General features: G+C 57.3%; 6 protein-coding genes across 6 annotated transcripts; 3 read left to right on the top strand and 3 right to left on the bottom strand.

The window, feature by feature from the left end:
• The first annotated feature begins 35 nt into the window (after nucleotides 1–35).
• On the top strand, nucleotides 36–1,694 carry SCHCODRAFT_02623266 (3-isopropylmalate dehydrogenase). Its single transcript, XM_003038074.2, has 7 exons — nucleotides 36–95; nucleotides 152–186; nucleotides 247–423; nucleotides 473–1,013; nucleotides 1,070–1,158; nucleotides 1,215–1,332; nucleotides 1,409–1,694. The coding sequence occupies exons 1-7, from the start codon at nucleotides 82–84 to the stop codon at nucleotides 1,560–1,562; spliced, it is 1,128 nt and encodes a 375-aa protein (XP_003038120.1). The 5' UTR covers nucleotides 36–81; the 3' UTR covers nucleotides 1,563–1,694.
• Nucleotides 1,695–1,894: 200 nt separating this feature from the next.
• Nucleotides 1,895–3,218, top strand: SCHCODRAFT_02623262 (uncharacterized protein). The gene is made up of 4 exons (XM_003038073.2): nucleotides 1,895–1,915; nucleotides 1,977–2,076; nucleotides 2,130–2,276; nucleotides 2,357–3,218. The coding sequence occupies exons 1-4, from the start codon at nucleotides 1,900–1,902 to the stop codon at nucleotides 3,093–3,095; spliced, it is 1,002 nt and encodes a 333-aa protein (XP_003038119.2). The 5' UTR covers nucleotides 1,895–1,899; the 3' UTR covers nucleotides 3,096–3,218.
• A 136-nt stretch (nucleotides 3,219–3,354) lies between these two features.
• Nucleotides 3,355–6,375, bottom strand: SCHCODRAFT_02576356 (uncharacterized protein; the record flags this gene model as incomplete). Its single annotated transcript, XM_050343875.1, has 21 exons — nucleotides 3,355–3,471; nucleotides 3,528–3,617; nucleotides 3,679–3,822; nucleotides 3,875–3,938; nucleotides 3,991–4,094; nucleotides 4,145–4,214; nucleotides 4,263–4,319; nucleotides 4,369–4,400; nucleotides 4,452–4,535; nucleotides 4,585–4,648; nucleotides 4,696–4,721; nucleotides 4,827–5,021; nucleotides 5,109–5,236; nucleotides 5,284–5,345; nucleotides 5,407–5,479; nucleotides 5,530–5,592; nucleotides 5,637–5,671; nucleotides 5,730–5,883; nucleotides 5,942–6,029; nucleotides 6,084–6,229; nucleotides 6,282–6,375. 21 exons carry the CDS (start codon nucleotides 6,373–6,375, stop codon nucleotides 3,355–3,357), a joined length of 1,890 nt encoding a protein of 629 aa, XP_050200630.1.
• Nucleotides 6,376–6,612: 237 nt separating this feature from the next.
• SCHCODRAFT_02623257 (uncharacterized protein) lies at nucleotides 6,613–9,667 on the bottom strand. The gene is made up of 5 exons (XM_003036719.2): nucleotides 7,892–9,667; nucleotides 7,666–7,838; nucleotides 7,363–7,612; nucleotides 7,206–7,294; nucleotides 6,613–7,143 (listed from the first exon to the last, which is right to left on the bottom strand). Exons 1-5 carry the CDS (start codon nucleotides 9,654–9,656, stop codon nucleotides 6,796–6,798), a joined length of 2,625 nt encoding a protein of 874 aa, XP_003036765.2. The 5' UTR covers nucleotides 9,657–9,667; the 3' UTR covers nucleotides 6,613–6,795.
• A 174-nt stretch (nucleotides 9,668–9,841) lies between these two features.
• On the top strand, nucleotides 9,842–10,662 carry SCHCODRAFT_02700524 (Psf2-domain-containing protein; the record flags this gene model as incomplete). Its single annotated transcript, XM_003038072.1, has 4 exons — nucleotides 9,842–9,961; nucleotides 10,014–10,276; nucleotides 10,332–10,449; nucleotides 10,537–10,662. 4 exons carry the CDS (start codon nucleotides 9,842–9,844, stop codon nucleotides 10,660–10,662), a joined length of 627 nt encoding a protein of 208 aa, XP_003038118.1.
• Nucleotides 10,663–11,070: 408 nt separating this feature from the next.
• On the bottom strand, nucleotides 11,071–11,741 carry SCHCODRAFT_02501550 (uncharacterized protein; the record flags this gene model as incomplete). The annotated part of the gene is made up of 2 exons (XM_003036718.2): nucleotides 11,071–11,200; nucleotides 11,317–11,741. 2 exons carry the CDS (start codon nucleotides 11,739–11,741, stop codon nucleotides 11,071–11,073), a joined length of 555 nt encoding a protein of 184 aa, XP_003036764.1.
• Between the last annotated feature and the right edge of the window lie 954 nt (nucleotides 11,742–12,695).

Below are 12,695 nucleotides of genomic sequence, written 5' to 3'. Positions count from 1 at the left end.
TCGCTGCCTGAAGATCCGACGGCGCCTATGTCGAGGTCGCGGCCGACTTCGACGTCGACTCACGCCTTCCTTCCTCCCACAATGGCCCCCAAGCAGTGAGCAGGAGATGCCAGAGAGTGTAGGGATATGGCTCACATATGCTTTGTCGCAGATTCCGCATTGTCGTGCTCCCGGGTGACGGTATCGGTGAGTAGCCAAAGGCGCGTCGCGTCGCAGTCTACTGATCGTACATCATCTCGCGTACAGGCCCCGAAGTCACGGAGCAGGCCGTCAAGGTCCTCCAGGCTGTTGCCAATGCATCCTCCAGCTTTGACTTGATGCTCGAGACGCACCTCTTCGGAGGATGTGCAATCGACGCTGAGGGCGATCCCCTCCCCGCGAAGACGCTCGAGGCTTGCCAGTCCGCCGATGCTATCCTGATGGGTATGTATCCCTCCCCCTTCCAATCTCATCTCCTAATCTTCTACCCAAGGCTCCATCGGTGGCCCCAAATGGGGCGTCGACGCCAAAGTGCGCCCTGAACCCGGCCTACTCAAGCTCCGCAAGGAGCTCGGCCTCTACGCCAACATCCGCCCCGCCAACTTCGCCTCCGACGCCCTCCTCGCCCACTCCCCCCTGCGCCCCGAGGTCGTCCAGGGCGTCGACCTCATCGTCGTCCGCGAGCTCATCGGCGGCGCGTACTTCGGCAAGCGCAAGGAGCAGGGTGTCGAGCCCGAGCCCGATGTCGCATGGGACACCACTCCTTATAGTGTAGCGGAGGTGCAGCGCATCACGCGCGTGGCGGCGAAGATCGCGCTTACAGCGAACCCGCCGCTGGCGATCCACAGCATCGACAAGGCGAATGTGCTCGCGAGCAGCCGGCTGTGGCGCAAGGTCGTCACTGAGACGATCAAGGCGGAGTTCCCGCAGTTGGAGCTGGACCATCATCTGGTGGACTCGGCAGCGATGTTGATTGTGGGCAACCCGCGGAAGCTGAACGGTGTTGTGCTCACGGAGAATCTGTTTGGTGACATGTAAGTCTTGTAATCACCCTACAGTATCAGTAAACAGATCTGACTACCTATTGCAGTTTGTCCGACGAATCCAGTGTTATTCCTGGATCCCTCGGGCTCTTGCCATCCGCTTCTTTGGCAGGTCCACCAACGCTGCCAACAGGGGGTAATGCTTTTAATACCTCTTACCACCTCTTGCTAGCTCTAACGGAGGATTACCAGACGACTTCAAGCCGACCTCCGGCCTCTACGAGCCCATCCACGGCTCCGCCCCCGACATCGCTGGCCAGGGCATCGCCAACCCCGTTGGCACCATCCTGAGTGCAGCTATGCTCTTGAGGTTAGTCTTCGTCCTGCCCAGGCTGAATCGTGGCCTACACCACCCTCGCCTGACTTGTATACTGACCCTCTCCTAGATACTCCCTCGGCCTCAACACCGCCGCGCAAGCAGTCGAGAGCGCGGTGCGCAAGGTGCTCGACAACGGGCTCCGCACCGCGGACCTCAAGGGCTCGACAAAGACGAGCGAGTTTGGCGACGCGGTCGTGGCAGCGTTGAAGGGATTTTTGTAGACGGTGAAGGGGTCTTCATAGGCGCTTCTGTAAGCCACCGAGCTGAAGCAAATTCTCCGACCTGCGAAAACAAATGAAATGTATTCTAGCATCCTTCGATCCCTCTTGCGTCCAGGCAGCGCCCGTCTAATGTGCCAAGCAAAGCTCCCTCGATAGTGAAACGCTTCGTGAGTCTCAGTGAATAAGGGAAGGGAAGAGCGCGCGCATGGGATCCGAGTGCGGTGTATGAAGATTCCAAGAGGCTGTGCGGAGGTGTATCGCATTCACGGCGAAGGCGGCATCGAGGGGTATATGACGGCGACGCTTGCGGTCCTCGCGAACGAATGTCATGCCGCCCATGTCTGCAGGCTCTGGTGAGTTTTCTAATAATTCATCAGTTCTTGGTATTCCTTGACAAGATGTCTCGATTATTAGCACCGGGTAGCCTCTGGTGTTACGCGCCCGATAAAGGCGCACCCATTGCTTTCGCCGTTCTGTTTCTTCTATCGGGCCTCGTTCATGTATACCAGTCACTGTGAGCAGCTACACAGTCTTGCCTGCACCTGGCACTGATCAGCGAGGAACAAGGCATTATCACTCTTGGAAAGTGACTGGCCTCCTACCATGGGCAGCCGCACTCTTCGTAGCTGGCTTCATCACCCGCGAAGTCGGTGCATACAACTATGATAGCGAAGGCCTATACATCTCCTCGACCAGGCTTCTGCTCATCGCGCCGTAAGCAACTGTCTCCTCCCAGCCCAACCAAATCCCAGTCCAACCAAAGTCAAACACACTCACGCACTCACCCACCCCAGCGCCGTCTACGAAGGCGCCAACTACTTCGTCCTCGGCCGCGTCCTCTACTACGTCCCCTACTACGCCCCCCTCCACCCCGGCCGCGTCGTCACCACCTTCTTCGGCATCGACGTCCTCATCGGCGTCCTCACCGGCGTCTCCGGCTCCTACATCGCCGACCCCTCCCTCCCCACAGCCAAACAGAATCTCGGCCGCGACCTCCTCCGCGCGGCCATGCTCCTCCAGCTCGCCACCATGGCCCTGTTCGTCGGCATCACCATCCGCTTTCATATCCTCTGCCGGCGGGCGGGCGTGCTGAAGCGCAATTTGCGGATTGTGATCTCGGTGGTGTATGGAAGCTGCACGATTATCACGATACGCACCGTGTATCGGACGGTGGAGTATCTTGAGGGGGCGATTCCTGCGGCGGCGGCGGAGAGTGGGGAAGGGCATAGGAGCCCCATCGTCTGCAACGAGTGGTTCTTTTGGGTGTTCGAGGCGACGTTGATGTTTTTGAACAGCACATGGCTGAATGTGTTCCATCCAGCGCGCTTCTTGCCTAGAGACTACAAGGTCTTCCTTGCAAGAGACGGACAGACGGAGATCGAAGGTCCAGGAGATACGGACAAGCGAGGGTGGATACAGTCGATCTTGGATCCCTTCGACTTGATCGGCCTGGTTAGGAAGAAAGACGTGAAGTATTGGGAGGAAGATAATAGGCAGTTGTGCCACGACGAAACGGAAATGAGGGATCAATAGCACATCGTAGGACTTACCAAGCAGTATTCTGATTCCATGAGAAGGTCGTGATTCGGGGACCGCGGATATTGAACATGCCATTCATGATAGGAGCAGCAAACATAGTCCATAGATCGATGCTCATCAATACAATGTTCGTCTGTGGGGAGGTGTCAGCACGAAGTGAATATTGCAGCCCTTGAGAGAGTACGCACATAGAAATGTCCATAAGCTGTTCGTCAACCTATCCTTTCAGTCATTCGAATCACTATCTCACATTTCACTGCGCCTGCGTCCTCAGTGTCGACCCCGACGACGCCGGGTCCAGACGTTGCAAAATGAGGTCCAGCTTCTTCCTAAGCTCGTCGACTTCCTTTAAGATGGTCGCCTCGCTCGACTTTGGAAGATCATCAACACATAATCCTGACCTTCGAGTCATTTCCAATAACATACCTGCCGCGTATTCGGGAACACCTTGATCAGCTCCTCAAACGGCACCTTGCTGATGATGCCCTCTTCGTCGTCGACCTGGGGATCGCGAGCCTGCAAAGTTCAGGCGTTCGTCAGAACCCTACATCGATCGATGCTCCATTGCCCAACGTACCTCCGGGGACTCATCATCAATCGCATCGGGGCCCGCCAGCCAGTCCTTCATCCACTGGTTTTTCTGGACGATTGAGCCCGACTCGTACAATGCGATGAGCGCGAGAGGGAGGCAGAACAGGGCAGACATGACGATGCGGTTGAGCTGAGGACTCCGTTAGTGGCGTGGAGGATAGGGCAGAGCAAGCAACGCGCACCTTCGCATATTTCTCCTTGCTGAGGCCGAGCAGCTCAAAGGGCGCGATGAAGAAAATCTCGATCCTGTTGACCGTGAATATCACTTGGTTGGTATGCTATGACATCAAGTACGCACAGATTCGTCGGTGGCGGGTACACGTAGTGGTCGGGCGCACGGATCATGCCCACCGTCTTAGCAGAGAAGAACGCCAAGTATTGTGCCTCCGCGTTGTCGATCACCTGGGCCAAACATCAGAGGCGGTCCATTGTTGTGTAATGAATGTACGTACGTCCTCGTAGGCCGAAGAAAAAAGGGAAATGAGCACGTTGAGGAGCACAACGGCAGTGACAACGTTCCAACTAATGGGTCATCAGCAATGTCCTTTTACAGTGCCCGAACACACGTACAGGTAGTAAAGCCAAAGACTCGCTGGGCTATGCTCAAAGATCTCGTAATTCGGCGATCTGAGGATGTTCAGCATGGTGGAAACCCATCCTGGGATGTAAGGCTTACTGGAGTAATGCTTGAACCAGGACATTGACGACCTTTGCTATGTATCAGGCGACCGCTTTGTGGACAAGACGTAAGCGGCGTACCGTTGACGGATCCTCGACTTGACCATCCGCTGCATCGACTGCGTACAGACCCTGTGCGAAGCCGAGGGCGAGCACCGAGAGAAGCTATGGGAGCTGAGCACTAATGTCCTCTACGTGATCCAGACCAACTAACCGCAAAGAAGATCCCAGACTCCTGCAGCATGCGAGCAACACAGATCTGCATTGTTCCGATATACCTGCAGGTTGTCAGAAATCGAGGCCATGCTCCCATGTCTCAACGCACTTGTAGCCATCAAATACAGTGATGAGCTCTGCAGAATGTTAGCACCGGCACACAAAGCGCAGCAAAGGCTGCACGTACTCATCCTGGTCGCAAAATTAGCCCATCTCTCCGACGCCTCAAAAAAGTAAAACGCACCATAATAAAGGTGCAGCATAACTGAGCACTTGGAACGTCCGCACGCGTATTGCAACCATCTTGTCGCCTTCCAGCGTCAAGCTCATTATACGCAAGGCCAGAGCAGTGACAAGCAGGGCATCCGTGATGATAGCGACCACATTCCAGAAGGTGAAGGCGCGCCAGGTGGCGAAGCGGAGGAGCTTGAAGAACTACACGAAAGATGAGGAACCAATTTTCAGGCTGCGTTCGAAGGAGGCACACCCTTTGCAAGTCTGGCGAACTTCGATATCAGTGACTTGTAGAAGAGATGAGTAGAGATTTGATGTACCTTCCAAACAGAACGAGACGGCAAACACATAGAGGACGACCTCCCATTCATCCAAAGGCATGCTTTCGGAATGTAGCTTCTCGAGCGGCTCACGCACTGAAGAAGGTGAGTATTTGAAGGTCATGTTTGGCGCAAATACGAACCTGCTTGTGAGTACGCTAGCAGGAAGAAAAGCCATATGAATATGCGGAACATATTCTGGAATCTGTTTGCGTTGGCAAGCCATTCAGTGAGAGGGTTAAGACGATGGGATTGATTTTACTCACCGAGGAACAGAGAGCCTCGATGCATGGAAGTGACCCCAGAAGGTGGCTTCGCGAGTCTCACTATATGGCACGTCTAGAGGTCATATTAAGGCTCTGATATACGGATGTCCAAAGAAGCCTTACAGTCGATATCATGCTGCTCGTTGTTTTGCTGCACAAGCTCGCCGCGCCAGAGCGCCATGATGACTGCATGTGTTAGTGACAATTACAAAATGCTGGCAGAAGCTTACCATCTTGCGCCTCCGACGAAGACAGGAAAATCGTGCTATAGCACATTGTCATTAGCATAGGCACGAGTGGTCATAAGAAAGAAATCAGCGTACCAGTTCGTGTCAATCGCCAGCTCCAGAGCACTGGACATGTCGCTCTCGTCACCGTCGGACTCAAGGTGCCTGAAGCGCGTCGACATGACCACCCGGATCCTATCCGGCGGCGAGAGGTGCACTATACGACGAGCCAGAACCTCGCAAGCGATTGCTGTGGTGGCTGGTCAGCTAAAAGGAAGGGGAATCGCGAGCAGCGATGGGAGACCTACCGCGTGCATAGTTCTCGTCATAGTCGGCAGGATTGCTGTTCGCATCCCGGATGAACTGCGACCTGCAGCGAAGGAGGCAATAGGGAAGCTGTCAATCTGCTGTCAGCCTGATGTCTCTACTGAACATCCCAAGGCAACGCACAGCTTCGACAAAGTCCCCCGCCGCGGCGCGGTACGCCCCAATGACCGCTGGCGTTATCGTCCGGCTCGTAGGCTCAATAATGCTCGCAGGATCCACCTCAACAGGGAGTAGGGTCAGCGTGAGGGTCCGCAGACGCTTCACCAGCTCTGTCATACGTTCAGCAAGCTGTATGCACCGATGGATGGAACTGCTACTCACTGGTCAAGGTATCCGGCGACGGCTGCACCGACTTCACCGAGAGCAGGGAGAGCTGCTCCTCCGCGTCAATGACCATCTGCGCGGACATGGACATGATGGGCGTTGCGGACAAGACGCGTCGTGAGCGACGTGCAGCTCGATCGGGACGCGGTGTGCGCGGGACTCAATTGATCGACGTCATCGATGCGCGAGCCCAAGGCACCGTCAACGAAGTCGAACTTGCGAAGGTTCAAGTCAATCACAAGGGACGCAGATGCCTGGTTGGCGTCCAACAGCAGCCAAGAGCTGGCTGGCTTGCATTCGGCAGCTGCTTGGTTAAGACTCGACATCGGTCTCCAACTCATTCAAGCTCCAAGGTTCACATCATCTGGTATACAGCACACCGAGATAGATACATACAAATCGGGGTTCTTACAAAACGAGAAGGAACGCAAAGGAAAGGTCGTTGAAAGGCCATCACACCAACTTTGCCTGCTCGAGCACCAGCCCCACTGCCTACTCAAGCTCAAGGCACTCACTGGCCCACAGGCCTAATCCACCCTTTCTTCACACCGTACGCGACGACTTCTCCAGCACAGGCAGGCGAGATACTCGCAGGAACAACTGCCGCACTCTTCTTCCCGGCCGTGTGCTGGCTCTTCACCGCCATCGACTTCCTCGTCCTCGTCGGCGCACCCTGTTTCTTCGCACTCGCCACCACCTCCGCGACACACCTCCCCAACCACTCCTCGATATCCACCAGCGCCTTATAGCACTCCATCTCGCTGAAGACGCCCGGCTGTGCTGCGGGCGAGGGCGTCCTTCGCGAGGGCTCCTTCAGGCCCTTCTTCGTGAGCAGTTGCAGGACGAGGTAGTGCAGCCACTGAGGTGGGAGGGGGGCTAGTAAGTAAAACGTGAGTCCGCGACCAGAAAGGCTGAGCTTACCATCACGTTCGTCAACGGCTTGAAATCGCTCCAGGAGCGACCGGTGTGCACCAATCGCATCATGCGGTAGATCTCGTACTGGTATTCGCCTGGGCACCCATCAGCACTCTCCCTTGGACCCTTCCCAGACAACCAAACCTCAAAATATGACACATACCTTCCCCATCGAACACCTCACTATCGAACGGTGTCCAATGCACCCGCTCGCCGCCCTTTCCATCGCCAGCGTCCATGCGCGATAAGCCGAGGTCGATCAGGGTGGCCTCGATGCCATGTATGGGATCATCCATCATGGCCTTGTGCGTGCTGGACGAAGGTCGCACGTTCTGTGACCTGGGGGCGAGGGGCGTCTTGTGCGCTGTTGTCTTATTCTGGACGAGGACTTGACCCCAGTGTAGGTCGCGGTGCTGAGAGCGGAATTGAGTACATGCTTGTGATGCAAACTCAAAGGAAATTGTACCTCGAACGAGACAAGCTGCTCCGCATGCCCAAGGGCTTTCGCCACCTGCCAGAAGATACTGCACGCTTGCCTCCACCCAGTCCTTGATGGCGTCGCAAACTGATACGCTTCCAGGTCCGGTCCACCATTGGGCAGAATGATGATTGCGTACAGCTGGGACACGCTGAACGTGTCTACGCGATGCTTTAGTATCTGCTGAACACACAACGAAACATGAGAAACCTACCTGGCCGTACACTCTCCGACCCCTTCACCTCGTTATACTCGTCCCACAACGACAACAAATGCTCCGGGTACCGCCCGCGCACCACATACGCCTTCAACAGTCGCACAAACCGATCGCACACCTGCCCCATCGCGCGCGTCACGATAATCTCCTTCACCACATCCTTCAGATCACTCGGCGGCGGGCCCTCGTCGTCCTCGTCATCCGACGTGCTATCCCTTCGCGCCTTGAGCTTCCCCGCCCCCGTCGCCGCGCGCCCCTCCTCGTCCTTGAGCGGAATGATCTTCAACACCACGTCCCCAATCCCAAAGACCTCCGAGTAGCTCGCCTCGCCGATCTTGCGGAAAGACGCATGCCCACGCGTCCCGCCTACGACCGGGTCGAAGGGGAAGGTGTTCAGGAAGGCGGAGAACTCGTACGGGCCGCTGTCCAGCTGGTTGCACTCGGCGAGGAGCGGGCGGACGTACTCGGGGAACGTGGGCGGCTCGTCGAGCGATGAGAGGGAGGAGTCGAGGTCGAGGTCGTCGGCGGAAGAGGCGAAGGAAATGTCCTCGAGGTCGGAGGAGGTAAGGGGAGAGGGTGGCGAGGGCGGGACGAAGAGGCCCTTGCGCCGCGCGCCGCGAATGGGCGTAAGCTGGCGCGGCCTGGACGAAGGCTGCATGACGAAGCTCCTCTGAGGGGCGGCGGCAGGGGCAGGGGAGGAATCGGGGGAGGGTGAGAGCGAAGACATTGGCGATAGGCTACTCGTCGACGGTGGCGCTGGTATAACTTTCACATTGGTGTATCGCGGGGTAGGAAGCAGTACGATGGGCGGGGTAGGTAGCTTGAAGGAGGTGGTTGGTTTGGCGGGGGCAGGTGTCACGGGCTGTACTTCTTCCTCGTAGTCAGGCTCTGGTTCTTGTTCGGAGTCCGACTGTATCTCGATGACCCTGGGTGCTGGCTTCGGCACGTCTGAGACGAGCCGCTTCCGTCGCTGAACACGGGGTGGGGGCACGTATTCGTCTTCGTCGTCGCTCGCCTCGACAGGCGCGTTGCTCAGACGGGCTGCGAGTGATTGCAATGGCTTCTTCGCCTGAGGGGGGTTCACGTCCGCGCGCGGATGAGATACGCGCCGCTCCTGCTTGAGAGGCGTGCCGTCATGGTCGAGGGTGATGATATCTACATTGGTGGTAGACGAGCGGTTCATCAAGCCAGTGGGCCTGCCTTTCCCCAGTGTGACGCGGGGACGCTTCGCCTTGACGGCGGGAGAGTTGAGGGGGACTGCTTGCAGAGGTGATCGCGGGGCATCCTCCGCACTGGCAGCCTCCCTGAGCTTGTTGATAGTCGTCTTCGCAGCGGGGCGCATCTTGTCAGCCGCCTTCACCGCAGCGTCCGACCTTCGCGCAGGCACCGCTGCAGGCTTGCTTCGCTTGACATGCACGACCTTGGGGGAGCCGGGCTTTGTCGTCGTCGTGTTCTCCCTCTTCTTCATCCGACATGCTACGGGCGCATACTGCGGAGGGGGGAGGTCGTCAAAGATGCTCGGCGCCCTATACGCCGCCCGCAGGTCACTCGATCCCGAGGCCGGGACGATGCGCTGGCTGCGCTTGCCGTATGTCTTGACCTGCTTCGTCCGCGCGCCGAACATGATGATGGTGGCTATAACACAGAGGGTGGCGGCTCCCACGTATATGAGCGAGGGAGTGGGGAGAGTAGAGGGGGAGATGGAGAGGAAAGTGGGGATAGGAGGGAAGGCGATTTGCTGCAGAGTCGCGGTCGGGAGCATCAGCAGGCGCAACACGAGGCCATGCAACCAGACGCGTCAAATCACGTGGGCACGTCGCGACAGCAAGTTCCCACGCCCACGGACGCGACGCGACGCGACGCGACTTGCCACCCGCCACCAACTCCTGCGCCTCGCTCTGGCACCGGATACTCCTACAATCTCTGCTCTGCGTTGGATCTGCTAACATGTCTCTACCTCAGTCACTCAGAGAATCAGCCTCACCTGCTGAACTGGAATTTATCGCCTCTCAACAACTCCTTGAAATCATCCCCCTCATCGCCATGGAACGAACCGTGTTCATCAGCGTAAGTACACTCGCCCATGACCCATCTTGAAATTACAACTTTAGCTTGATAGGGCACATATGGCCCACTACAACCACCTCGCAGAGCGAAGGTCCCAATTTGGCTTGCCACAAATCTCAAGCTAAAGAAGAAGTGCCGCATTATACCTCCTGACTGGCTGACGGTAGGCACGTTTGCAACTTTTCTCATCTTGGAACGACCTCTTAACAACCGCTTAGACCATCTGAGAGACTGCTGCGAAGAGGAAACAAATAACCCGAAGTTCAGCAAGCTTCCCTTCCGTTTCGCTGAAGTAGCAAAGGTCTTGTTAGACGTGTGAGTAGTAAGCCTCTCTAGTGTATCGTGGATCCTTGCTCATGTTACTTGCTAGCGCACCAGACGACCTCGAAGACGCTGACCAACTTCGCCTCCTCTTGAAGAACCTCCGCGAAGCACGACAAGCAAAAACACGAGACGGTCTACAGAACCTCAATCCGAACGAGCTTCACGTGAGTCTGCCGTTTTCCATCCCTCCATCTCTTTCGTCTCTCAGCGCCGTCCGTGCGTGGGTTTGATTAGTCTGACCTCCCTCACAGGTCGAGAACATGTGCTCCATGGAGATCAACGAGATCAGGCCCTTCTTCGTCCAGTCGATGGCGATCTTGGGCCAGTTGACGCGCAGACCAGCCGCGGAGGCGGATATCTCAGCTTTCGCGGACTAGGGCCTTCATCTCGAACTGCTTTGTGGTAGGAAGCCTCGATTGGCATAAGGGTCACGCTGGGTATAATATACATGCACCCAAACACTGTAGCTGCACGTCCTTATACGACGCGCTCGAATAATGAGATTGGGGTAGGGCGTTGCCAAGAAGGTCGTAAGTAGCGTCGTAAGTACAAGCACACCCGACAGAAAGGGGGATCGAGAGCATAATAACAACGATAACAAGGATCGAACTCGAGGGATACAAAAAAAAGCAGAGCAGGGAGTCCACGCGTATGCATGTGGGACCTTAAGCATATGTATGTAGGATCTTACGCGTACGTATGTAGGACCAAGTAAACGAGGGAGGTAGCGGCAAACGAAAGACCGTCTATGCGCGGCAGATATAATGAAGGATTCAAGAAGCCACTCAGAATTTCCCCGCACGAACATCGTCCCAGACGAAATTATGTTGTGTTTTGCAGTGCTCCAACAGCTCCTCGTAGGTCGGATTCTGGAAGCGCGATGGCGCGTCGATCTGGCCTTCTGCGAACAATAGGCTGCGAAAAGGGTTAGCACGGGATCCGCAAAAGAATGATTACACGAGACAGGAAGAGGAGGACGAGAAAATGGATGTTGGACAGATGAAAGTAAGAAAAAGACAGGATGAACGCACTTGCACTGCTCGCACTCCGTCACCAGCCCCCAATCCTCCTCGACGCCAATGATCTGGCTGACGCAGTCGGGCTCGAGTTGCAGGCCGTCGGCGTCTCGCCTAATCCCGTCGTCTTCTGAGCCATCGTCCATGGGCACCTCTGTTCCGTCGTCCATAGGGACCTCTGCTTCTTCGTCCATCGGGACCTCTGTTGCGGTCTGCACGTCCTCTGGCGCGGGGCGCACGTTCTTCAAGGCGACCGGAGCGGGTGTCTCTCCAGGAGGTTGCATCGAAGATCGAGACGAAGACTGAGGTTCCGGTGGGACCGAAGATTGTGACTCTCCAGCAGGTGGCTGGTCTCGCTGCTGCTCAGGTGCAAGCGCGAGCGCGCCCAAGGCGGGCGTCACAGGACTGCTCGGCGGTGGCAAAGGCGGATCCGACGACATGAGGGGAGTATCCTCGACCTCCTCCTTCACCAACACCCTCGGCTCGTCTCTCCTCCGCGGTGGTGCTCGGCTCGGGCCCGCGCTCGCGTGCAGCGTTGCAGGGGCGCTCGGCGACGGCTGGAACGCTGACTGGGATGTGTTGATTCGTTGCTGCTCTGCCTGTGGTTGACCCCTCTGCATCGGGCCAGACGGCGTGCGCTGCGGCGTAGGTCGCGCTGGTACGCCTTGAGGAGGCGCTTGCATTCCTTGAGAAGGTGCCTGCACACTCTGGGAGGGCGCCTGCACGCTCTGAGGAGGCGCCTGCTGCCCAGACATCGTCCGCTGCCGCTTCGCCGGGTCGCGCATCGCTGCCATCTCATTCGGTCGCTTGAGGCTGGACACGCTGGGTCCCAGCACCTCTGGAGAAGCCATGTCATAGCTGCTTTGGCGACGGGAAGAGGGGATGCTAGTGCCGCTCGAGCTACGGGCGTGACCTGGTCTGACTGACTGAGAAGGAGGAGGAGGAGGTAGGCTGGCATTACTCGAAGTCGAGCCCTGTCGTGAGCGAGCCGGTGGTGGGGGACCGTCGGGCGGCGCACTCAGCCCAAGCGCGGCTCGATGCGTCATCTCGTACGTCTCGTGCGGGCGCGGCGGCCTGAAGCCTTCGGGCATGGTGGAGTGCAGGATGGGTTGCGGAGGCGGAGGACCCATGGTCTGAGGCGCCTGCGGCGGCATGAAGGGCCTAAACTGCGGGTTGGGTCCAGCTCGTTGGGCCGTCGGCATAGGTCGAGGAACGGGAGCTGGCTGAGGGGGTCCCTGCGCGCCAGGCATAGGCTGCGATGCTCGACGTTGAGGTTCGCGCATGCCGGACATGAGCTGTATCTGTGACGGCGCCATGGGTGCGGGACCAGCGGATGCGGGCTGGTGCCGCGACGGCCCTGGCATATTCATCTGCGCGATGGACAGTGTCCTGCG

This window comes from Schizophyllum commune, assembly GCF_000143185.2.
Source record: "Schizophyllum commune H4-8 unplaced genomic scaffold SCHCOscaffold_5, whole genome shotgun sequence".
Taxonomy (NCBI): Eukaryota; Fungi; Basidiomycota; class Agaricomycetes; order Agaricales; family Schizophyllaceae; genus Schizophyllum; species Schizophyllum commune.
The sequence above is the reverse complement of the archived record's forward strand: the minus strand, read 5'-3'. Positions and strand labels throughout refer to the sequence as shown.